Source organism: Mya arenaria, chromosome 16 (genome assembly GCF_026914265.1).
Source record: "Mya arenaria isolate MELC-2E11 chromosome 16, ASM2691426v1".
Taxonomy (NCBI): Eukaryota; Metazoa; Mollusca; class Bivalvia; order Myida; family Myidae; genus Mya; species Mya arenaria.
In genome coordinates this window covers 32,878,129-32,906,015 of record NC_069137.1, presented here as the reverse complement: position 1 = coordinate 32,906,015, position 27,887 = coordinate 32,878,129, and the positions used below count along the sequence as shown (strand labels likewise).

Sequence of the window (27,887 nt, the reverse complement as noted above, 5' to 3'; positions counted from 1 at the left end):
GTTTAATCCTCAGTATTAAATGATGCAACAGTCAGTAAAAACTAAGTAAAACTTTAAACCAGTTCATGTCAGAGCTCTTTTCCGCTTAAAATTTCAATCATCTTCTTATACTACTTAAATTATCATTTTAAGAAACCTAATAATTTCAAAGACAAAGATGCACTCTTTTTTCAAAATAAGATGCACCAGACATGCATGATATATGTGTTAGAGGATACAGTCTAGACCTAATTGTTTTAATTTACAAAAAGGATGAATATATATTGAAAACATTAATAGCTTCATATAGAATCAATTCGGTATGGCAATACAATAATCACGTTCCTCAGACGTCAACATCAACCGGATGGCCACAGTGCTTGCAGAACATCCTCACACCATTTGAAGCGTCTTTTGTCTCCACCTTTTTCTTGCCGGTAGTTTCGCTCGTTGCTGAGTTAGTGTGTACCGGAACTTCTATTTTTAGAACAGTGTCATTTTCCTCTTGCTCGTTTTCAGTCAAAGCAGATAGATCTTTCGGGTACCTGGAAAACAAGAAGTATGTCCTTTTAATAAGAGCGAAAGGCATAACATAGTATGATCCGAGTTGCAACGTGCATCATGTGGCCAGACGACACATTTGAGATAAAAAAAAAATGTGAAATTATGAACCATGCAATGTTTCACAATAACTTGAAAATTATTCTCTTTGAATAGAAAAGTGTTTTCACATAATTTTCTTCGTCATTTCTTATGTTAACAACATTTTTAAACGCCCTGACTGTTAAACGGCTAAAATCTAATACCAAAAAGCAGTTTAAATACTGATACGATAATTATGCTCTTCGTTTCGATCAATTCATTTCGCTGTAACGCCAAATTAAGTCGTCAATGTTTGCTTAACATCGGCATGTTTGTTAGGTAGTATCATTTTTAAGACATGATATTGAAACATTCATAATTGCATCCTAAAAGGTCACTTAAACAATCTAAAAAGAACGTGTATACATGTATGAGGACCCAAAAACTTATAGAGCATTTTGATTTGATATTTTATACAAGTAAATCAAGTATTTGTCGATTTTGTTCAATACAATCAAAATGAGAAAATAATGCTGTTTAAATTTTTCTGAAAATAGATTGGCAAACACTAGCGTTTGATTAAGTACGATAAAACTTAGTGCACAAAACAACGATACTATAACACAAAGTTTATAAGTCTGATGATAGTGTAACGTGCGACGTTAAAAGAACACCAACAGATCCCTTCAGGGAAAAGCATGCTCGACCCTGAAGGGGTCCACTGGTCTTTATATACACTAACTTCTCTATTCTAACATAGTCCGGGATTTGCTAATTTGCATATTACCAACCAAGTTTACATCCGGTATGAACGTACTTCCGTTTTATACGTAATATTAACCTTCAGCTTTTTCTGAAATATTGTTGAAGTTCCAACTTATTATGCCTCACAGGACAGCTGAGCTTTCTAGCAAGCGCATAGAAGCATAACGCACATCCGCCGCCTCTAGCGGACCGGTACATTACTTTCCCCTCCGAGAAGACTCGTCAGGGAAGAGCATGCTCGACCCTGAAAGGGTCCACTGGTCTTTATATACACTAACTTCTCTATTCTCACATAGCCCGGGCTTTGCTAATTTGCATATTACCAACCAAGTTTACATCCGGTATGAACGTACTTCCGTTTTATACGGAATATTAACCATCAGGAATGCAGAGCTTTCTCTGAAATATTGTTGAAGTTCCAACTTACTATGCCTCACAGGACAGCTGAGTTTCTAGCAAGCGCATAGAAGCGTTACGCACATCCGCCGTCTATAGCGGACCGTTACATTAGTCTTAAACAATCGCCTATAAATACTATTAGCAACAAAACAAATACCTATCTACAGTGATGACTAACAGTAGACTCAAACTATCAGACAAACAGTTCATACTTGATGACATATCCACCGTTCGAATAGCTCTCTAATATTTCTTCAACCTTGCTGTCAAGTGAACCCTGCTTGGAAAATGGATGATTCCTATTGGCCGAGAGCGATCCGATATCGAGGCTCTGTTGTTTTGATTGGTCCCTCAGGTGCGTGCGCCTGCGCGGTGAAAGTCGAATCGGTCTCTCAGTGCAGTCCGTACGTGTGATTTCCTGATTACCAAAAACAAATACTTCGTATATAAAACAACATTTTATTAGAAAACACATATGTTCTAAGCTAAATTGAAAAGAGCCCGCTTGACATAGAAAGGACAAAACGTCTATTTCGGACATCTTGCAAAGCTTCCAGTGAAGACTTTCGGTGATAAAGGACCATTGCTGAGCACGAAAGACATGCCGAATATAATAAAACATAATAATTTATACTTGACTCCCATCGCCGCGACTTATTGTCAAAAAAGGGATGTGTAACTGATGTTGACAGATCGGGGACTTTGGCATTGTTCTGAAGACGAGGTGCTTGCCAATCCCTTATGTCAATTTTTTTGTAAGCCCGACCTCTGCCTTAATCAACGTCGGTGACACTGTGTCTTTGCAAATCATTATTTAAAGTTATTTTCCATAATTAATGTAAAATAGGCAACCTAATGAATGTATAATGTCAAAACTCGACCAGATTGTCAAAAATGTGGCCTAGCTTCATACATATTGTGCGTAAATATTAAAATTAGGGCCTACCTTCGCAAATTCAAGCATATTGTCAAAGAAAGCTGCATAGCTCCCGTTCACGAATTTCGGGGACATAGGGACGTTACTCAGGACGAGAGACATGCCGAACTCCCGGTTCTTTTTCCATGATGTCTTTTCTTTCTCTTTCACCGTTTTCTTCTCGTGCGCTTCTTCGAAAACCTCGTCCTCCAATGACTCCGCTTAAAGATTAGAAAAGAAACATGATTCTGAACATTATAAAACTTTAACATAAAAACGTGCCTCATGCTACTACAATTTGGGCTTTTTACTCGTCCTTAAAGTTTCCATTGTTTTATTCGCACCCTGGAAACATTTTTGTATGAAACATGTTATTTTTAAACAAGATTGGACTTGCATTTTTTTACAATTGCTTCTACTTTATGTGTTTAAATCATATTTTGTCAATATTTCAAAAAAAGGTAACTTAAGAGCAAAAATAATTGAAAAAAGTTGTGATGCAGTCATTTACATTTTCAACTTTATAATTTGTCTGGTATTTTGACCAAAGTTTTTAATAAATAATTAGAAAATTTATAAATACAAATATCAAAATTTATTCAAGATAACCAAAATGTTTATCCTATCTTAATTTCTTTATTTTTATCAAACACTGTTCGCAGTTTCGTCAAGTCTTAAATATGTTAAAAAAATTTGGACATTTTCGGTTCACATTCACCGTCTGTATTCTGTTCGTTCCCAAAAAGGGATGTTAACACGTATAGGAAGGGTAAACATATGAAAGCACCTGTTGTGAATGGAAACAACCATTTAACCGGTCATGTATACTATATGTATATGGGATGTTATGATACCAGTGACCCGTTTTAATGTGTTACGTACTTGTGGGTATTGAAGTCAAGGGAAGCTACCGCAAGCGAAACAAGTCAGCAGTTAAAGAATTCACTTTATTGAGCAAAGCTAGAAGGAAATGTTTTATATCTCACCCAAATAAACAAATTGCTAATACGAAAGCAACTATTTAATGTCAACGCACAAGAATTAACAAACATAAACCGTACCGTATAACGAGTATAAACCATTCGTCATTTCCTGAATACGTAACGCGGCCATTTTAAAGACATGGTCGAAGTAAATGTTCGTAGGATTTTGCAGAACTGAAGGAACTTTATAATTCAATCGCTATAACTATCGATGACGGGAATTCGTCTTCTGTTTTGTATTGGCGAGCTGTTCATGTTTTTGAAAATTTTAGAAATTTCGAATTGGCAAACAACTACTTTTCTAAATAGATCGAAAATGTTCATTATTTCGTGCTTATCCTCGTGTATCTTTTAAATAACATGTTCCTGGATATTTACATGCTACTGGTGACGTTAGTAATATAAGCTAGTGTTATGTTTCTAAAATTGGACATGTTTTACCATTTATTTTTGTCACGATTTTAGCAACGCTAAAGTAGTTCCTAGACTATACACCGTACTTGCATGATACGGAAACGGAAAACGACAGTACACGGCCTCTTAACGCCAGCTCCACCACTTAACGGTGGTGCAAAGAAAATGAGCTGTCGACACTTCCGTGATGGAGCTGTGCCCTATGTTTACATGAACACACGTGAGCATGGCTTATATTTTATTTGATAATTTTATTTACATATTTCGAAAATCGAAGAATGTGGTACCTTGTAAGAACACTTCTATTGCAGGCTGGTTACTATTTCGTTTCAATATTGTGCGAACTGTGGTGCCAGGAGCTTTTCTCCCGAATCGGACTTGTGCATATTTTGAGATCTGCTAGAATTTCAAGTACACTCCGTTGCTTACACACACCGTGAGAGCATACCGGCGCATGCAAATATAACTGTTATATAAACTACATACGCCGGATCACAACAAAACTAATAGGCACTTCTTAAAAAGGAATTATGAACATAATCATAAAAGTGGTGGCGCTATTGCACTTGTGGTGGCGCTGTCGAGTAGTGGTGGTACTGTCGAGTATGTCTTGCACCCGAAGTAATATACACATTAAATGCTTTTGGAATGAATACAAAGGTGGCTATGTTTAGCATTCATTGTTATGCTGGTTATGCCTACTACTAGCAGGAACAAATATCTACGCGTACTACTTGAAACCTGAAAACTATTTCGAAAACAAAAGGCTAGGTCCCGTAAATGTTTACCATTAAACTACAGTAAAACTGCGGTCGTTCGAGAACCGGCGTTCCCTCGAGGTCGGAGCTTGGTCCCGTACTTTTTTCCTTCTATTTTCATATAAAATATACCTACGCTGCATCGAAACCTAATTATGTCGAGGAGTCGAGCAATATTCTCGGTCCCAAGTACACAAATCATGCACAAAACTTTATGGCTCCCTCGAGGTCATAATTTCACACTTTTTCCCGAACGCCTGTTCCAAAATAAACAAACAATAGCTAGGTATTAAAATTTTCGCAAGTTGTAAAAATTGCAATGACAGTTGAAAGGCAATTAATAAGGTGTGAAAACCCGTTTAACACTGTTAACGCATCACCGATATAAGTTGATATGGGCATTAAAGAAGATAATTATGAGAAGTTATTGACCAGAAGTTAATTGTGAGAAATGTAAATGAGTAATAAAAATATAAATAAACACTACCATATCGATCCAACATCGGAATCTCGGAAAAAAAATCCTTTTTGTCACTTTGCTTTGCAATATAGCCATTTTTTTTAAAAAAATCGATTTATTGATATTTCTTTTACATTTTATATTTATGTACCTCTTTCATAACCTAGGTCATCGAAGCAACGTCTGATGTTAGGGGAAGGTGTAGAAAAAAGTAAACTTTTCATAACATTTCAGTACTACAGTATCCAAACTTACTTCGGTAAAGCCATACACCCTTATTTGTTTTAGTTTTCATTTCATACGGACACTCGCGAAAAAGGTGCTATTTTATTGTCTTTTTGTAGGTGTCATAAGAAGTACTAAAGCATTGCTGAAAACAGGTGGTTGGATTCAATATATTATCGATATCAATCTTTTGCTGTGTATCAGCTTGATTTACTTGACTTGTTTTGCCTTGTCAAATGTTTTTAAAGACAAAGATGAATCACGGGACGCGGAATTTGTTCCATGCGACAACTTTTTTCCAAGCCAAAAGAATTTAAGTGAAATTAATTTGCCGAATGTCATCAGAAATGAACCATTTTATCAAATCTAGAAACAACTTACATGCAACATTATCAAGACGTTACTTTTCGGCTGAGACTTATTTAAGGAATGACAGAAACTCACTTTTTATGTTTTCTTTTTACATTTTTTTTAATAAATCACCGAATACTGATAAAGTTTCTGTCTCACATTCGTCTTCGTCGAGAGCAAAACAATCATCTTCCGATTAGAAATACTTAATGGTAGTGTCTTCATGCGTATCAGAGGAGTACTGAAAATTGTCTGGTTCCTCCAACTCACTTTCTGTTCTTCGTATTCATAATTTCAAACTTTTTTTTTGCTTTTGAGTTTTATTTTTTCACTTTTGCATTTTTTTCTTTTCGAATAGTGGGTCTTCCAGGGTGTGCCTGTTTTTATTGGAACCGTCCGAGAAAAGGTACTGAAACTGGTATTTTCTGGGTGTCAGGAGAAAGGCCTTTTTTCTTTCTACTTTTGAAAATCCCCATCTGTTATGTACAATAAGTTAAATGATGTTATCTTTGTTTCGGTTAAAGCTATACAAAGCTTTCCTTACTTTTTAGATACTTAACTATATCACAGTGCAAAACACGACGTACGGAAGTAAGAAGTCTTGACAGGCCTTTAAAGACGAGTGTACGCTTTTTAAATTTAGAATAGGTAGCAATATAAGAAAAATAGTATATTTCCTTCTCTAAATAAAAATAATAATATTATTATTATTATCATCATTATTATTATTAATTTGGAGGTATACCAGAAATGCTACATAAACTGGTACGGGCATTTATCTGTGCATGACTATCTGAGACATACAACTCAAATGAACACTTAAGTCTCAAAAATACATGTTACATGTCATTTATGATGTAACTTCGGGTGCAAAACATACTCGATAGCGCCACAACTTATCGACAGCGCCACCGCTAGTGCAACAGCGCCACCACTTTCATAAATATGTACATATTTCTTTTTGAAAAAATGTTTTTTAGTTTTGTTGTGATCCGGCATGTGTACTATCATATATATATTTAACAGTTATTTTGGCATTCACCAGAATGCTCTTACGGTCTGTGTAAGCTAAGAAGTGTACTTGAAATGCTAGCAGAAATATGCGGGAGAAAAGCTCCTGGCACCACAGTTTGCACAATATTGAAACGAAATCTTAACCAGCCTGCAGTAGAAGTGTTCTTACACGGTACCACATTTTCCGATTTTCGAAATATGTCCGTAAATAAAATTATCAAATAAAATATAAACCATACTCACGCGTGTTAGTGTTAACATAGGGCACAGCTCCACCACGGAAGTGTCGACAGCTCATTTTCTTTGCACCACCGTTAAGTGGTAGAATGGCGTTGAAGTGCCGTGTAGTATGGTGATACGGAATTTACAATACGGCGTGCTGTATTTTCACTGTTCGATATGAAAAATTGATAGGGATATACTAAGTATGTATGTCTCTTACCCGAGTCATCTCGCACGATCCTAGCGTACGTCTGTTTGATGATATTCCAGTCTCGGTCAATGTCTTGTTCCAAGGTGTATGTCGAGGTCACGGTGAACCGGATAATGTATTTCCCCTTGATACTGGCCGGTACCATGTGTAGTTTGCCGCCCCTGTTCAGAGTTTGGAGAAGCGCTTCCGTTTGTGCATTGTCCCCCTGAAATATGCATCCGTAGGATCAAATACACGGTGATAATATATAAAACGTAATGCCTTCATACTGGCCGGCACCATGTGTAGTTTGCCGCCCCTGTTCAGAGACTGAAGCAGCGCTCCTGTTTGTGTATTGATCCCCTGAAATAAACATCCGTAGAAATTGTAATCACATCGAATACACGGTGATTCTATAAAAATACATAATGCCTCGGTGCTGGGATGAACCATGCGTAGTTAGCTACTCCGGCCCAGAGATTCTGATTAGTGCCTTTGTTTGTGCACTGTCCCCCCTGAAATATACATTCACAGAAATATCTAAAAGATCAAATGGTCGAAGATCATATAATAAGACACTTTTCCTTGATGCAAAAAGAAAATATATGCTTGTCAGACCTGTTTAGCGTTTGAAGTGGATCAACGGATTGTCCACTAGCTCCAAGACTTGATTCTTGAAAAATTGACTCAAGTCTTAGTTAATGCAATGCCATCCTTAATTGTTGTTCTTGGTACTAGCAGGAATCATTTGCAGTTTGTCAGCCCAGTGCGTTGTTACTCCAAAATTAAAGTTTGAATTAAAGGACACACCTCGCTCAATTTTGTCATAAACCTTCCATGCTATTTGTGAAATTCTTAGGAAGTTTGCAAGTCCTGTTCATGCAAAGTCACCCGAAAAAAATAAAACTGAGATAGTATCTACTTGTAAGTTGGCAAACCCAGTTAAAGCAAACGAGTTGGAAATTGCATACGTTATTTCTAATTTTCTATTGAAAAATGTTATTAAATTGAAATGCCTTTCCTTGCGGTAAACACCATTTACAAGTTCTTAAACTTCGCTATTGTTTTTTTCTGCGCTCGGATATCATTATTTGAAATCGCAAGCACATGGATTTAAACATTTAAATAAATAAATACAAGGCAAGCAAATATTACACTGACCTTCAGGCAAATATTACACTGACCTTCAGGCAAGTATGACACTGACCTTCAGGCAAATATGACACTGACCTTCAGGCAAATATTACACTGACCTTCAGACAAATATGACACTGACCTTCAGGCAAATATTACACTGACCTTCAGGCAAATATGACACTGGACATCAGGCAAATATGGCACTGACCTTCAGGCAAATATGACACTGACCTTCAGGCAAATATTACACTGACCTTCAGGCAAATATTACACTGACCTTCAGGCAAATATGACACTGAACATCAGGCAAATATGACACTGACCTTCAGGCAATTATGACACTGACCTTCAGGCCAATATGACACTGATCTTCAGGCAAATATGATACTGACCTTCAGGCAAATATTACACTGACCTTCAGGCAAATTTGACACTGACCTTCAGGCAAATATTACACTGACCTTCAGGCAAATATTACACTCACCTTCAGGCAAATATGACACTCACCTTCAGGCAAATAATACACTCACCTTCAGGCGGAACACGACCATTCCGAGATGCCGCTCCGCGGGAATCTCAAACCGAGGATCATTTTTCACCTTTTCCTCGAAGTACCGGGCAAGCCGCACACCCTGTTGAATAAAAGATACGCTTATGCATTGGAATGGATATTTCAATTGCAAATCAATAAATACAAAAAAATCCTTATCGGATTATTTGAAAAGGGTTTCCTACTCAGCTGGCACATACATGAACTAATACAAATTAAGCCAATTACAAAAGAACATTATTATATTAGATAAAACATTATAAACATATAAACACACGAGAATACTAAAATTATAACTTTTGATTGGAATATATGTTATAAATGTTATAATATGTTTAAAATATGCTTACACGATTATACAAACGATGTTCGTATGTCGGAATTTATTATTGAAAAAAAATAGTTTAAACTAAACTCCAAAAATGCAAATAATATTGATACAAAAGCAGATTGCTAAATATAAAGCGAACTTTTTGAACGTTCTTGTTTATTTGATTTATTTTCGTTTTATGAACAAAATATTTGATGTGATGTCAGCAACTGATAACTCAAAATGTACATTATTGTTTCGGTTTATACAATCATGAAGACACCAATCGCATGTAGACTGCCTACATCAAGGGCAAGCTGACGTACAATGTACACATCACGCAATGTCAGCATTACCTCCACTGTATGATTTTATTGCAAACCACAGCGAACAACCAGAGGACGAATCAAAGGTTTCGGATCTGAAAACATCACAAAGCCATCTTTTGTACAGTGTACATACTAAACAAGTGTAGTATTTCCGGAAATACTGAGTTACCTCTCGAATGTGTTTTTGCAGACCGTCCACGCCAAATGATCGGATGACGAACCACAGCTTAAGGGCGCGGAATCGCCGACTTAACGCGATCTGCCAGTGCTAGAATGTAGGACGATACAATATTGTGCGATAGGTTTAATAGCAACACTATTCAAATCAGGGGTCGCAGGTTCGAATCCCCGCCGCATCGCTTAAAATAAAACTAATCGTCTTTCGGGAGCCAATAAATGTTGATTGTTTAAATACGAATACGATGGAGACCTTTGCAGTCCTCCTTTAATAAATCGATGTTTAAACTAGTTGGTTAACCTGAGATGTTTTTATTTATGATATATCATATTTCATTTTTATCTATTCTTGATAGGGGATATTATACATGTGTGGTGTAAGTTATTGAAGATGCTTAACCCTTACCATGTAATCGATTGCAGCACCTGAAATATACCAAATCGGATAAGATAAGATAAGATAAGATAAGATAAGATAAGATAAGATATGATCAGATAAGATAAGATAAGTAAAACCCCGTTAAATTTCTTATCAATACGGTTAAAAGATCTATTGGCAACAGTTTTGAACTAATCAAATATACAACATTCTTCTAAAGTTTTGAAAAAAATGCAATGATAAGAAATAAAATTAATTAATCTGAAATAAAATAAATAAAAGAAGTGTTGCTGACAGCAGGGCTCATGCGCAAGTCCCCGGACAAGCCACATAAAGATTACGATCTGGACGGACACAACTTATGGTTGTATTGGATTGTGTAGCCATAACAGCGACAGTTTTCAACAGTAAATGATTTCTGTTTATTGTTTTCGAGATAATTTAGAATACTTTATTAAAAACTATCATTTTGTTGACACAATTTTGCCATGTGGTAGTAAGTTTAAAAGAAGCGTTCAAAAGGCCAATTGCTACTTGCTACTTAAATTTTATTCAGGAATATAAATAAATATACATATACTGGCCAAATCCGAAAGTGTGGCTTTTAATCATTTAAAAAATTGAGATGGTTTGCCTAAATGTAACGATTATCGTATTCTTCGAAAGCATGCCTCGGTAAAATCATTTATTGCCATGTGCACAGCTATAACTCAGCTGATCGAGGAATACTGGTAAAAGTGCAATCACTTTAACCCCATATATGGATTCATCCTAGGATTGAATCAGTTGTGCACAATATTCGGTCCAATGACAACACTGATATATCATTCACTTGAGATTGTTATTTGAATAAGCCAAGCACTACTTGATTTCTTTAACACCGAAAAAAGATGATCGCGATTATCTTCTCGTTAATTCGTAAGGTTTAACAATAACAAACTAATTTATATCACGTGTAAGGTTGTTTATTATGCAATTTTTGTTTATAAAATACAACGCAATATTGAGTTTAAAAATAAATACAAGGCAATATGAGACAATTTAGTCTGAATATCAGACACAGTTGTGTTGCGTTTCTAAATGAAATTGTCAGGGTATTATAATCGAAGCGGAGGCTAATCAGCTTTGACAAAAAACACAGTGTCCAGATTCACATTAACGATTCCGGAATTACCATCTTCAGAAGGAGACACCTAATTAGGCATTGAGTATTTTATTCCCATATATCTGTAAAATCTCAACAGAAAACCTAGCCTTTTTCACTGCCTGTTCATTATTGTTTATTGTAAATTAATTGTCTACTTTGACAACTCAATTATAGCAAGTGTGATTGAGTGATTTTTACGAACGTGAAAAACTCACAATAGCACCGTTTTGCAAAATTTACGATGGGCTAATCTTAGAACAGCGCCGTTACTAAATTTATATATCAAGATTTGTGGTCGCGATTAATGACAATTTGGCCTCAGTAAGGGTTTATTCAATAAGGAGAATGGACTTTTAATATCAGATTTTCTTCCTTCCATTCATGAGAGCAGCTATTGTATCCTAAGTGTCCATATTCAGGAGAGTTGGGGCATTTTATGTCTAGTCTTGATAGAAACCAGAATGATTTTGATTGCATGGCATTGTAAAACAGGAGAACATATAACCAAATGGCCTTCTGTTTCTGTAGACAGTAATTACAGAGCATATATACCTATATATATATATACATCCTGTTGCTAATAAATATCTTTTTAGACATACGGCATTACATATTACAAATAAAACGAACATAACTTTCTAGAAGGAGTAACCTATATTGTATCCCTTAAATAATTTGTATTGGGATTAAGTCTGTTGTCAGAAACCTTCCCACTTTGTCGAATGAATCTTTTTCGACAATCTAGACTCAGCCTGATAATTCTATTAAACAGAAACACAGATAAACTAAATAAAACAAATCGCTTAAAAATCAAAAACACTTTTTTAGTTTTATTAACTGTTATTTCAAATTAAGCCAATGTCATGAAATGCAAGAAACACAAGCAGATAAGGACAAAATAAACATAGTTCACGTAAATTACGAAAACTGTTATTATTTAATGAATCAACAATTATCCTCTGAATTAAAGGCAGAGAAAGTAAGAAAAGTTGTTCCCTACCCGAGTTCTCGTGCTTTAGGTAGAGCGGATCCACATTAAACGTCCGATGTAGGGCACCGCTGTTCTTCACCCTGAATGATCAAATATATTTTATTTTAAAGTATTGTATATCATGTGATATATGACAAAAAATAATTACAATATATTTGCCTAACGTAGAACATCAATATCAAGTGTGAAAATTCTAAATATAATTGTCTTGATCGTATTTTTTATGTTATATGTTTTATGATGAATATTGATCTAAACCAGTTTCAAGTTCTACACGTGTTATTTGAAAGTGTAAAAGAAAAGGCAACGTAATTAATAGCCACGTGGCCATATATTCCCTATTTAGGAAAGTGCCAAAATATCGTCCATATTATTTTTCTGTGCACAAGTTATACGCTCTATTTGTTTTGTTAATAACATAACAATGCATTAAAATGAGAAAAAAAAATCATAAACTTATGTTGAGCCACTTTAAGGCAATTGAACACCATAAACAAACCTACAAGACAGCAAGCATTGCGGAACTATATAAGTATGGCCATTGGCCAACGTCGTATGCATGAAAGTGGCTAAAATTTCTGGCTAATTTTAGAATATTACGAAAATAAGTCATGTCTGGGTTTTGTCGGAAAAGAGATAAAAATGTATCATAAATTAAGAGGGATACATTGTTAATGTTTGTTCACTAGCAATCCTGGTGCCAAGGCAAAATGTTCTAAGTGAAGGTGAATGAAGAGGCAGATACATCATCTTCCCGTCCATACACTGTTATCTTACCACATGGCGCTGCAATCAAAATGGACCATCATCCACTTGGATGGGTTGAAAGCGAATGACTGCGCATACTCCACTCCGGTCATGAACTTCCGGTACTCGGGGCAGATGAACGCTGTTCCAGCATAAGCCGCGTCTATGTGCATCCATATACCCTCAGATTCGCCTTGAAGGTTTAAAAAGTACCATATTATACAATTGTACCAATACGGACAAGCCGAGCTTCCATAGACTCTCGACTCGCTTAAAAGGTTTAAAAATGTCTTAAACAAAAAGGCTTAGCAGCCTGCAATAATATGTTACACGTTCAGCCCTCTGATTTTAAACCATGAATAATTTGAAGAAATCATACGCAGTCCACACAAGTTCAACAATATGTTTTACGACTGAAATTGTGGTTTAATTGTTTTCGCAGATTAGGACGCATCGTGATTTTGAGCAAGTGCCGATAACAAATCATTGTACATGTATATTCATAACGATGACTGAGAGAGAACAAAACAGGAGCGAAATCAATGGAGTAGTCTGTAAGTTATCTTAATTAACAGTGCCTTACATATAGCGAGTGCGATTGGGTGATTTTTACGAACGTGAAAAACTCACGATGACACCGTTTTGCAAACTTTACGACAGGTAATTACATATTGGTCCGATTTCTCTGAGGTTGTCAAACGCACATGCTCCTGTTGTCCCGAGAGTCGCACATAGCTGAAAAATGAATTATATGTTTTTACAAGTTTTGGCATTATATAAGATGTAAGCCATAGTAACGCAAAATGCTTACAAAACATGGATTTTTTTTTAAAAATTTATATAAATTTATATTTTTACATATGTGTATGTCTCTATAAATAACAATAAAAGGATTTAATTAATAAAACTACTTTAAGTGACGGTTACCATGGCTACAAGCAAAACTATTTGAATTGAGTCTTTATGTCTGTTTTTCGCAAAAGAACATGTTATAACAACACATGAAAGATATTTATGGCCACGCCAAAAATCATGTTTTTGAGTTATTTTAAATTATTAATTTTATATTTTTATGTGAAAGCATTAGTACAGGTTTCATGTTTGTTCAAAGACTGGCTCCTCTATATGAATGTTTTGATAAAACGTATAAAACGTAATCAGATTAAACAAACATAAAGTAATTTGCAAAACAGTGCACACACGCTTAATATTAATTATTATAAATAAATCATAACAAGCAGAAGTCAATTTGACGTAATCAAGAGATATGACGTTATAGATTCCTATGACTAAAATAAAATGGCGTCCATGTTCTATGTCAGGTAGATAACGCTTGTGTTGATGAATGATATATTTGATATGATGCCAACAAATGATAACTTACAAACTCGATTTTAAGACCCATATCAACTTGTGGTGCTCCATTTATTTAAAATAAAACACACAGTGCGTCTCGCTCATTCAGTTTGTCGTTTTAATTCAATCTTTGTCATGTATTTACTCAGACCCCCATATTCCTGTTTTCTCAACCCCGATAATTCAATTATTTGAGCACGGGTCAATGTAAGAGACAGGCGCTTGCTAATGAGAGACAATCTGGATATTTTGATTACCGATATTTATGTGAATTTTATAGCAACAGATAGGAGAATGGCTTTTTAAAACTTAATCACTCTCTGGGTTTGAAATTATCTTTACACTTCAAATTTGTATAATGAAAAATTGCTTAAAAGTTGGGAAGAGTGCTGGGAAGAATACAAGAAAATTTTGAGATTTTGCTGTTTTCGACATCACTTTTTTGTTTTCTCAAAAACCTACCTTAAGTCATGTTGGTAGTGACACAGTGTAATTTCTTCGTTAAATGGAATTCAAGAATAAGTCCCAGACTTAATCATAACATTGTCGTAAATAACGTTGCGCCATTTCCCTTTTAACAGCCATTACTATAAGTTTGTCTCTTTTCATTCATATGTTAATACAGAAAGCTTTCACATAGGTTTGCCAACACATTTTAAGAGTCTCAATTATATTAAGTGCAAAATATGCAATGCAATATACGTATGCATTTACTTCTTCATGCTTGGCCTGCTATTAAATAAAACAGGATGTTGCTTTGTATTAAATATAACACAAACCCCAATCAATATATCTTCGTATACACTATACTCGAGTGGTTTTAATACAAACATTGACGGTCTAAAATGCATATTTTGTACAGACAAATTCTGAATTTTAATTATTAATACATTTGTTTAAGGTATCAACATATATGTATGACTGATATAAATACACTGATCAATATGTATATATATATAGTTAAACATTCAACAAAATAATTATCTCAACTCATGTAACCACATAAAAAGAAAGAATCATTCAAAATCGTATAGGCTTTTAGTAAGTTTAGTTTAGTTAAGTTTAGTTTAAACTTATTTATATTACAACGATTGTGAAACAAGTTATAACAACATTATATGTATCACTCTGATTGGCAAAATGTAACGCGAGATTGAGGTTTTGTGTTGTGGAGGGAACTGGAAACCCATTTGTCCGGCTTGCAATCGTAGCAACTCGGGCATCTTCGGCAAGCTTCGAGATAGATAATGTTGGATTTGCAATCGTAGCAACTCGGCCATCTTCGGCAAGCTTCGAGATAGATAATGCTGGATTTACAATCGTAACAACTCGGCTATCTTCGGCAAGCTTCGAGATAGATAATGTTGGATTTGCAATCGTAACAACTCGGCTATCTGCGGCAAGCTTCGAGATAGATGATGTTGGATTTGCAATCGTAACAACTCGGCTATCTCCGGCAAGCTTCGAGATAGATGATGTTGGATTTGCAATCGTAACAACTCGGCTATCTCCGGCAAGCTTCGAGATAGATAATGTTGGATTTGCAATCGTAACAACTCGGCTATCTCCGGCATGCTTCGAGATAGATAAATATGGCCGAGGTGTTCCGACTGGACCGGGTTGGTGAATTTAAATCAAACTCTCTTGCTCACATACTTATACACGTTTAAAAACTATTTAGGGAATCAAAGACACTAGACGAGAGTCACAAACATGCAATCACCACAAACAGACGACATACACACATAAAATATCGTTACCAATAAATGATATAGGAAAACCGCCTTTGAACAGACAGACAACAGGCAGTTATAGCGCAGATATAACATATCTCTATCGATAAGTGCTGTTAGAAGTCAAAAATAAAGGTTATCTTACGTAAAAGGGAATAAGACCGGCCTGGAGGTCCTCGTTTATGGCTGTTTGAAGGATCTCCCCTCGTAGACTTAGGTTTTCGTCACTTGGTAAGAACCGCATTTTTACAAGTCCGATAAGCCCCGCCTTCTCCACCGACGAGTGCGCCTAGAATGATTACACACAGTACATATTATATATATCGTATATGTTAGCTTTTTCATGTATAGTTTTACATAGTTTTATATAAAAACCTCATGGGCCGTATGGCGTATTGCATTTAGAAAAATAAATCTCCTCCTTTTAAATATACCATTTGTAAGTTTAAACGAACATATTTATGGACTATATCATGGTACAACCCCAGTTTGGGTGGTGTAGACTATTTGAAGCCAATACCTTTGCGGATTCTTCTACTTCTAGTAAGTGGCATATCTTTTCCTACCAACAAAACACCTTAACAGTTTACTACTGGCAGATGTCAGTCATTGGGTTCCAAAAACACTGATCTTTATATAGTGTATAGTAGCGAATAATACCCACAGTTCGCGGAAGGTACAAAGTCAGGGTTGGACACAGACTCAGTAAAAAGCAAAACAAAAACGTTTTGTCGGTGACTTTTGTTGTTTTGTTTGTAAAATTGGTTTTATTGTTTTTTTCTTTGTTGTTGTCGATGCAGTTGTTGTTAATTTTGTTGTTGTTGTTCTTGTTGTTTTGTTGATTATGTTGCTGTTGCTATTGTTTGGTCTCCGTTTTCTTGTTTGTCCAAACGTTTTGCCAACTTAAACCTATCAATGAGAATCGCATTTGAAAATACGTACCATACAGTTCATTAGACATGATTACGTACCTGGTCGGAACAGTAAGCGACCAGCCTGGCATTGACCTCTGCATCTTCAAGGTCGTTGTTGTTGGCACGGTAATGCCTGATGGCATCGGAACGGGCCGCCAGCAACGTCACAAACGTACAGTCGCTAGCCGTTGTCTGTGAATAAAAGGATTTTATTCAGCATCTATGTCACAAATTCTGTCTCTGAAAGAACCTTTCCATTTGCAATACCAATGGGCGAGAATTGTGTTTACATGTATGCTGTTGGCTGGTTTTCATTCGCCAAGATATGGTTATTGCTATAAACATGAAGGAATAAAAATGGCACGTGTCCTAATTATGTTGTGGCATTGGCTTTAAGTAATCAAAATTGCATAGCAGGATTTATTGAAGTATACCATAAACAATACTGGCCTAACATCTTTGTCGCATTGATCCCATCATTGTTTGGTGGAACTGACAACCATAGGGAATGTTTAAATACAAATAATTAGACAAAATATGTCGTCTTTTATCTTACAACTACAATCATATTGCCCATGTATGCTGTAATGGAAAACTGCTGGTGAAAATATCCTGATTGTAACCCGTTGTAGAATACCTAATTATTTGAACAGGTAAAGTTGTGATCTCGGCCATACTTTAAATAAGGCTATCCATGGTCTCTTCGTTGCTATAGAGGAACTCAAGCGGAAGGCTAATCAGTTAACATTATGGAACAGTTATAATTGATCAAAGTTTAAGTAGGTCAAATAGTTCCGATAAAGTACGACCTTGACCTTACCTGAATGACACCACCTCCCATAGCATGTTTGTTGCTATGGAGAAACTCTGATGGCAGGCCAATCATTTTCCCCAGCCAGTCCATGACAATGGTTTCCAGCTCTGTTGCTGCTGGGCAAGAGGCCTGAAAAATAAACAATCAAAATTTTAACTTATTAGTCAGACAGACAATTAATTGACTTACACATAGTACATCGACATAACACATATATTTTATAATACAATTTGTCATGGTGTTTGAGTAATGATAATAACAAACAATCATTATTAATACACAATGCAGAATAAGTATATGTAGAAAAAAACATTCAATGAGAAGGTGAACATTTTTTTATAAATGTAATGAAGTATTGAAATTTAGTAAGCTTGGTCTTATTTAATGAGATCCTTAAACAAAGATCCATATTTTTATTAACTAAAGTTTAGTTGTGTTAGATGAATTAAATTACTGGACGGTTTATTTCAAACACTGACGGCTTTACAAAATAGTATTTCTTTATATATTTCTTTCTTAGTGCATCAAAATAAGAACAGATACATGTAAAGTGAAACTCATCTTCGATATTCAAATTACAGTTTTGAAAATACCTTTGAGCTCTATAAATGTTCTTCCTGGCATGTCTACCAGTTTAAATACGAAGTGGATGAACAGATAAACGTAATCTACTCTCATGTGAAATCTTAATCTCTTAAATTCTAATTTTAAGAATACAGTATACAAAATAGTGTGTTTGACGGGGGGAGGGGATTTATTTAACATGCAGGTGTGTCTGAACGTCCATGTTAACTAGATTCTTCACATAACGGTACTACCCGATTGTAGTGTTTTATATGGACAACTTTCAAAAGATTTAGAAACTCAGATGAGTAATGTTCTTATGAACAATATTAGATGAATATATATAAAACATGCAAAACATATTGTTTATTCTCATTCTTAACTACTAAAGAAAGCGCTATTTCAATTCGAATTAATACACAATAGGATTGGTAAAACATAAGTGTTTTGGTAGAAATTGCGTCAATAACTAGATAACGTAATTGTTTAACATATTCATAAATAAGAACACACTGCGGAAACTACTATCTATACCGCAGCTTTAAATTGGAAAATTGGATCATTTAAATATGCGTACGTGCATATATTTCTCTGGTTCAAATGTTAGACAGGAGTGTCTGAGTTTGGAGAGAAATATATTCGTTAATGAATTTCATGATTCAAACAAGCAGCCATTCGATCGTTCGTTCAATTATATCGGATCGTTCGTTCGTTCGTTCGATCGATCCATCCATCCATCCATCCAGTCATCCATCCATCCATCCATTCATTCATTCATTCATTCATTCATACATTCATTCATTCATTCATTCATTCATTCATTCATTCATTCATTCATTCATTCATTCATTCATTCATTCATTCATTCATTCATTCATGCATTCATGCATTCATGCATTCGTTCATGCATTCATTCAGGCATTAAATAATTTATTCGTTTTTTCCTTCGTTCCTTCGTGCATTCATCCATTCATTCATTCATTCATTCATTCTACACATGGAAGTAACAAATCATTCGTTTATGTATGGCCTTCATTAATCAATATGTCAGTCAGTCAGTCAATCAGTTAGTCAAGAAAAACTGAGTCATAATAAGTTGCTTGTCATTGTTTTCTATAACTTGAAGCAATTCATAAAATTGAACGAATTTTCAAAAAAAAAGACCAAAAAACATGTGTTTGTTATCAGAAGGCCCAAGTTATGTTTAACCGGCTTCATGGCCATTATTTTCTGCAAAAATGTAAGAACTGTAAGGAGCCACTGGACTATATACCAACAATCACATGATAGGGTGTTCGCCTACAAGTATTTTTGAGTGCATTTAGTAAGCGGTAATTGTGTCCGTACAGCATTGAGCTTAAAGTCTAGCTCTTAGTGCTACGACAATTTGTCTGATGTTCCACGATCAATCGTCGAAATGCTAATCGTGTTGAATCGCTAGATCATGGTCCAGATTTGGACTAAAAATGATACTGCCTAACCCTTTCGAGCCAGGATATCGTTAGGAATGAGATAATGATGTAAATAAAAGTGCATGATAAAAATAGTTCCAATCCTGCGAGGACCTTCCCGATATATAAGGACAGCGTGCAATAAATGTCCTGTTTCTACATGTTTTTTCTTTGATTGTAAAATTATAAATCAAATTATTTCGATATGAATCTCTGGCGGATGACATATTCAAATAACCTAATGATATTTATGGAATATTTATAACAGTTTCTCTATCAGAACAACAAATAAGAGTTTCTAAGGAAAACATCACTCGATGCTATTTTTTGTGCATAAAATAACCACTTAAAATTCTAACATTTCTAAATGCGTCCTTCAACATTTCAACATTTGCCGGTAAACGGGTTTGATTTCAATCGGTTCTTTTCAGTAATTTATTGACTTGACAAATTCAAAAACAAATCAAGTCTGTCATCAAAGGAAATCTCTATATTTAATATCTCAAAACTATTTCAAAGACTGTGACTTTTTTAGTCTTGCAAAATAAACAAGTCAAAATCCTCTTTCGATCGTAACTTGATCATGTTAAGGTGCCTTCAACCTTAAAATAACAACGACCCTCGGAGACAATCAAGGATCAAAGACAGAAAATGTAGCTAATATTAGTTATATTTCTTGAGTAAATCAAGGAATCATTTCTTGCATTTCCGGTTTGTGTGACTATGAATGAAAACGTTAACACCCGATATCAATGAATGAGTTTTTGCATATTTCCTGGCTAACCCGGTTTGTAAACATTCCATATTGGCGATATTGGACACTGTATTGACCGTGACATTTGCGCATGCCGTATAATAGCATGAGTCGAACTACCTTTCAAAATCAAGTGGTTTCTTAACTAAATGTTATTCTTTGTTATGTTCAAAAGCATGGTTGTTTGTATCAATTCAGATTGAGACCAAATTATTATACAAAATCTTCACAAAACACTTCACTGACTCAACTTTGTAAGGAATATTATTATGGGCCTTCCTCAATAGCATGAAGTTTATTGAGAAAGCAAGTAAAAATCGATAAATTGAATAAAATAGTATGTAAATTGCGTGTCTTCTTTTAATTAAATAAATAATTCTATTTTGTTTCAGATACATTTGCATTACAATTCAAGTACTACTTATAATTATGAAGCAAATGTACAAATGGTAATATAACTGTGGCAGTTACGCATTTCAACAGCACATACTAACTATTTTTTTCAAAAACATCCATAATGTATGGCATCTCGGCAATAACAAGGGCTCACTAAAGTTGAGTTCTTGAAAAGTTCGTATATTTTGCACGGAGATGATTGTGAATTAAACGACAAAAATATCCTTGAGATTATATTGATTTTACATTTAAAAAAAACAACACCATTTACTATAACTTTAACACTTTGTGATCTCTTTAAGCAAGGGCCACATAGTTTCATACCCGATCTATTATAACAGTGACAACAGCGTGACACATAGTTTCATACTCGATCCATTATAACAGTGACAACAGCGTGACACATAGTTTCATACTCGATCTATTATAACAGTGACAAAAGCGTGACACATAGTTTCATACTCGATCCATTATAACAGTGACAACAGCGTGACACATAGTTTCATACCCGATCCATTATAACAGTGACAACAGCGTGACACATAGTTTCATACCCGATCCATTATAACAGTGACAACAGCGTGACACATAGTTTCATACTCGATCCATTATAACAGTGACAACAGCGTGACACATAGTTTCATACTCGATCCATTATAACAGTGACAACAGCGTGACACATAGTTTCATACTCGATCCATTATAACAGTGACAACAGCGTGACGCGTGACACATAGTTTCATACTCGATCCATTATAACAGTGGCAACAGCGTGACACATAGTTTCATACTCGATCCATTATAACAGTGACAACAGCGTGACACATAGTTCATACTCGATCCATTATAACAGTGACAACAGCGTGACACATAGTTTCATACTCGATCCATTATAACAGTGACAACAGCGTGACACATAGTTTCATACTCGATCCATTATAACAGTGACAACAGCGTGACACATAGTTTCATACTCGATCAGTTATAACAGTGACAACAGCGTGACACATAGTTTCATACCCGATCCATTATAACAGTGACAACAGCGTGACACATAGTTTCATACTCGATCTATTATAACAGTGACAACAGCGTGACACATAGTTTCATACTCGATCTATTATAACAGTGACAACAGCGTGACACATAGTTTCATACTCGATCCATTATAACAGTGACAACAGCGTGACACATAGTTTCATACTCGATCCATTATAACAGTGACAACAGCGTGACACATAGTTTCATACTCGATCCATTATAACAGTGACAACAGCGTGACACATAGTTTCATACCCGATCCATTATAACAGTGACAACAGCGTGACACATAGTTTCATACCCGATCCATTATAACAGTGACAACAGCGTGACACATAGTTCATACTCGATCCATTATAACAGTGACAACAGCGTGACACATAGTTTCATACTCGATCCATTATAACAGTGACAACAGCGTGACACATAGTTTCATACTCGATCCATTATAACAGTGACAACAGCGTGACACATAGTTTCATACTCGATCCATTATAACAGTGACAACAGCTTGACACTAATCAAATCTTCTTAATTCATCCGTTCCATGCCAACATCGAGTCTGTGGTTATTCTATTCCGGAAAACGAGTTTATGTAAAAGGCGACAGGATGTACGTTTGGGTTCGAATAAATATAAAAAAATGTAATTGGATAATAAGTCTTAAGAGTGATATCTGTCCTCATTAACTTAAATTGACATTGCAATATGAAATAACGCTATTGTTATTTTTAAACATATTAAAATATTTCAAAATATATTCTAAAAGGCCTTTATCAAAATACTTAATAATTAATTTCGTACTTTTATTTCTTCCGGTTTAGATAACAGATATAATAATATGCATGCTATATGGCGCTACGGCTCCCATATTGTTTTCAGAATCGGGTTGTTTTTCGAAAATGGTCGCGGTAATAAAAACTAACTTCTTATATAAGTCTCGTGTTTTAAAAAAAATCACCAATTAAGTTGTAGTACAATGCAAATAGCTTGATATATCATCAATACATTGATAGTATATTTATTGTAAGACTTTCTTATACGTAAAATTGTCGTAAAAACTTCCTCTGCGATACTAAGTTCTCTCATCATTGATACAAACGTATAACAATTGAATACCGTTTGGCTTGAATAATTCTACATCAACCTTCAAACAACTCGTGTGTGAATCATTAACCCCACGAAGGCAATCAAATTATCACCTAATGACAAAGTAATGAATAAAGCTCGTGTGAAGTGCATCACAGAGTGGGGAAACCCTTTTGTATGAAAATAAATCTTAGTAATATGATTTGCTGGAGTGATCTGTATATTGGCTCAGAGAGGATGAATAGCTTGCATATCTAGTTGGCCATGGTGAGTTGGTGTTCGTAGAGAAATGTAAATTATACCATTATAAAAAAGTAAAGATTGTAGGGAAAAGGTCATTATTTGCACTGGGTAATCATAAGGTTTTCTTCTTCTTTTTAAAAACATACTATAACATGACAATGATGTGAAATGTAGCATTGCTATCTCAATTTGATTTTAAAAAACTATACTATACTAAACTAACTTGCAAACCAATGGGAGTTACAAGTCCTATGGTTTCTGCGTATGATAAATATGTAGTTATCTATATTCGTTGGGCGAAACAATCTTAAACAACAGGTTTTTTGTTACCAGTAATTTATACACGTTTCATTTAGTCCATTTTCTTCAATTCTGGGTAATTCAAGCAGATTCCTAATTGAGGTTAGCAAAACCTCTAGTTAAACTTACCAGAAGTGTTTTGTCAGTCTATGAGTAACTAACCTATTTAAAGTCAATACAGTTAGTGTCATCAGCCAACATATCTCCTATTAATGTTAAGGGCTATGTAGTATGGGTTTATGTAGGTGCTTTGCCAGAGTAGCTTATCCAAGTGAATTGCAGTTGATGGCATCAGCCAACATGTCTCCGGGTAAGGACAGGGAATTGTTAAGGGCTGAGCAACATATGTGCATGTGGGTACTTTCTACAGTAACTTACCCAAGTGAATCCAATACAGCTGATGGCATCAGCCAGCATGTTTCCAAGTTATGATAGGAAATTGTTAAGGGCTGAGAAATATATGTGCATGAAGGTACTTGCTAGAGTAACTTACCCAAGTGAAAACAATGAATTTGATGGCATCAGCCAGCATGTCTCCGAGTAAGGACGGGAAACTGTTAAGGGCTGAGAAAAGTATGTGTATAGGGGTACTTGCTAGAGTAACTTACCCAAGTGAAGCCAATGCAGTTGATGGCATCAGCCAGCATGTCTCCAAGTAAGGACGGGAAACTGTTTAGGGCTGGGAAGTATGCATGCATGTGGGGGCTTTGCCAATGAGTCACCTGCAATGAATAAGTATCTATTTTCATGGGCTATAAAGCTAACTGCCTTAATTATCTTTACCTTTGAAATGTATGCAGTACTAAATACTTTTGCTCTTCCAAATCACATCGTGAACATAATACTTGTAGTTCTGCTGTGGAATTCAAGCGGACCGTGTTATTTTGTTTGTCTCTTGTCGAACGTCGTATTAGCAAGGTCATCGGAGGTGTATAAGCTGATCTTGTCGCTGATTCGTCTAGCGTATTGATATCAATGTTCTACTTCAGTGGTACCATTGAATGATGGTATAAACGAATATTTAAACTTAAGATATATGATTCAGTATTGATATTCTATTGAGGCGGGGGTTCCTCCTTGTCTGTGCAGTGCCATCGAATATTGTTTACTGTTCTCACTGTACCCGATATGTGAATATATGAATGTTCTTGCTTGGTGACTCTTAAAAAGAAGGTGTGTGAAGAAGAAAATGAAGAAAAATATTTAACCAAAAATACTTCTACAAAAATAAATGGGTTTTCGGCCTTACAGGATTGCAGAATGTGTCCGTTTATGTCCGATTTCAGTTTAAAAAAACGCATATAAATAAACTGTAATAACAAATAGATAATGTATTTTTTTGTTATTTGTTCAATAAACAGTCGAACCCCGGTGGCTCGAACTTCGAGGGACCGGGGTAAATATCTCGAGCCTCGGAAAATTCAAGCCAAGCGGGAATGATTACGTTCAGTTTAAAGAAATCGGTCCTAAACATTCAGTTCGAGCCAACCAGGAATTCGAGCCAAGCGAGCCAACGGAGTTCGACTGTACTAATTACTAGGAATCAGCAAAAAAAATCCTCTCAAATTCCTTAAGACACTAGACAGTTGACTTACCCCTGGCATAATTACACGCTCCACATCTTCCATAATAACGTTCCAGTCCTCCCCATCTTGTGGGGCAGAGTCGGGAACCAGGTGGCGCATGTAACCCGGCTTCACATTCGGTAGTACTCGGCGTTCACGGATGTTTTTCAAGTAATCCGCTATATAGTCCACCATCTCCTTTCCTGTGAAAGAAACGAGGCTAAAATGTTATCATTTATTTTTCGATGTTATTTCAATGTGACTGGGACCTGTGATCCCTTTTCATTCGAATACTACCCAATACAAGTGGTTTAGATTTCTTACTTGTGCGCTCGACTCCTCCAAAGGACACATTTACATGCCTCTCAGTGTTCAAAAGTATAAGTATTTCTAACCAGATAGATCCATATCAGCTTAAAGAATCGAGCTTAAAAATAAAAACGTTTTAATGACAATAAAAAGTGTCAACTGCTAGCTCTCGTGGCTCTACATGTATTTGAAATAAAACTTGAATTAAAGTATCATCCAAAGAGAGTGATCTTAGTCAGTAGAAGATGACGATTCATCTCTATTTGGTTTTACCAGTAATTGTTTCAGGAAATAAAACATAAATCATTTATAAATAACGTTAGAAAATGATGAATTAAGAAGTAACCGTTCTGGTTATTGTTCTAATTGAAATAAGGTTTTTCTTGGAGTCTCTCTTGTCCATTTCTCAAAACTAATGCCCTGACAGTCCAGAGCACATATTCACTAACGTATTGGGCTCAAGTTTGAAATTCAATACTCAAAACTTCATATTGTATTAAAATTTGTTGTATAATTACTCATACAATAAATATTAAAGGTCAAATGGTTCCGTTTTCAATGGCTGTATCGGTTTTACAATCTGGAACACATTGACAGGAACATATTTACATTAAAGATCATTTTAAACATATATGAATTTATAAACCTGAGTGATAAACTCAGACTCAATAACATGGGTAATATGGGCCCCCTAGTTCATATTCAACGTATTCTAAATATTCTAAAACATCTATGCATCTAAACAATGTTGGCGAATTAACTGATCCTACAGAGTGATTTCTTGAAATAGCACCGGCGTACATTAACAGTACAACTTTTTACATTTACATGTGCAAAATAAATGTTTGTGGATTTTAAAACATCCATATAAAACATGGACTCAACCAGAGCAAATTACAACTCATAGCACCATGGTCCGGATTTCATGATACTTGGTGTTTTTAATCTTTGAAAAACAAATGAAACCAAAATGCCACTAATTAAAGGCAGTTGCTAAAACTCCGAGACACGCATCCATATTTATAACAGAGCGCTGATTAAATGTTGGTTTTATCAGCTCTAAAAGTCTCCAAGTAATCGCATATATTACATTTTTCTCAGTGCAGTATGGTACTTATTACCAGTAAGTATCGTCATGCTCCTATCAGAGGACGTATACGTGTAATCATTTAAAGATATTGCGTGTTAAGTTACAAATCTATGATTCTTCAAAGAATTGTGCAATGAATAATTTAGACTTAAAATCTGGTGAGTCATGAATTTTCAAAGACACTAAAAGAGTTTAAAATTTTGTCATTTCGAGGTGTCTGCTGTACAAGTTTTTTATTTGTTGATGCCTTACCACATATTATTAAGCAAGCCTAGTGAAAGGATGATATGTGAAGAGAAAGAATGTTTAAATATTGTATCAAAAATAACATTATAATCAAGCTCTTTTGTTGATGAAAAATCGCAAAACTGGCAAGCTTCCTCCGATTTATGTTGAAATAATAACAAAAATAATGAAATAATGTTTTTATAAATGTATTTAGTCATTTATTCTTCATTTCAGAAATTAGCAAACAATTTCCTTTTAAATTATACCATATGTATGGGCCAATGAAAATCGAGGATTTACAATAATTACTGCAGCTCCATAACATGTATAGCAGATCTGACGGTGAATATAAACATTAATTTTCGTAGAGAGTATTCTGTCGATCTTACGATTGGACAAAGTTGACATCCGCAACACTTTATTTATATTGTGGCCACGACTTGCTCAGTTGTGACCAAAGATAAAAAGTTGTGACTACAAAATACTAAGTTGTGGACACAAGTTACTAGGTTGTGGCCATAACTTATTACATCGTGTTCAAAACATATTGAATCGTGGTCACAACCTATTTAATTGAGCCAACGACTTAGTTCAGCCATTCAAAACGGCCGTTTCATCTTTGCCGATTTCTCTGCGGCTCGTTCCATTTCTTTTGATCGCCAAAATAAACTCTAACATATACATGGAATCAACAGGCATCAAAACTGAACCTAATCGCCAATGACCCGATAAAATGAAAACCTGTAATACAGCGGATACATTAAACCTTAAAACAATGAAGAATGTATTAATTTTTCGTACGACTGAAGGTTGTTTTTACGATTGTTAAACTTTTTGTTTAAATTCACATTGGGATTGTGACTACTCATTTCTTCATTCTTCACACCAAGACCAGCGAGTTTTTACTTCAAAAGTACCTGTTTTGCATCAAAGAATTGCCGTATTTGATTATAAAGTAACACAGATAGATGAAATTTTGAACACTCACCGTGTTTTCTGTATTCTTCAAAATCCAT

General features: G+C 35.2%; 1 protein-coding gene across 1 annotated transcript; it reads right to left on the bottom strand.

The window, feature by feature from the left end:
• Window positions 1-325: 325 nt before the first annotated feature.
• LOC128221562 (histidine decarboxylase-like) lies at window positions 326-27,887 on the bottom strand. Its single transcript, XM_052930167.1, has 16 exons — window positions 27,860-27,887; window positions 25,275-25,447; window positions 24,288-24,401; window positions 17,849-17,971; window positions 17,086-17,220; window positions 16,260-16,403; window positions 13,694-13,760; window positions 13,056-13,218; window positions 12,288-12,358; window positions 10,168-10,187; window positions 9,754-9,852; window positions 8,926-9,027; window positions 7,289-7,484; window positions 2,672-2,862; window positions 1,929-2,143; window positions 326-524 (listed from the first exon to the last, which is right to left on the bottom strand). The coding sequence occupies exons 1-16, from the start codon at window positions 27,885-27,887 to the stop codon at window positions 326-328; spliced, it is 2,040 nt and encodes a 679-aa protein (XP_052786127.1).

Bases quoted from the DNA above. Each gene is read 5' to 3' on its own strand.
- LOC128221562 (XM_052930167.1), bottom strand. From the start codon at position 27,887: ATGGATTTTGAAGAATACAGAAAACACG. The intron at 16,404-17,085 runs GTACGTAATCAT...TAATCATTCTAG, and splicing joins TCGCTTACTGTTCCGACCAG to GCGCACTCGTCGGTGGAGAA. The intron at 7,485-8,925 runs GTGAGTGTATTA...TGCATATTTCAG, and splicing joins TGGTCGTGTTCCGCCTGAAG to GGGGACAATGCACAAACGGA.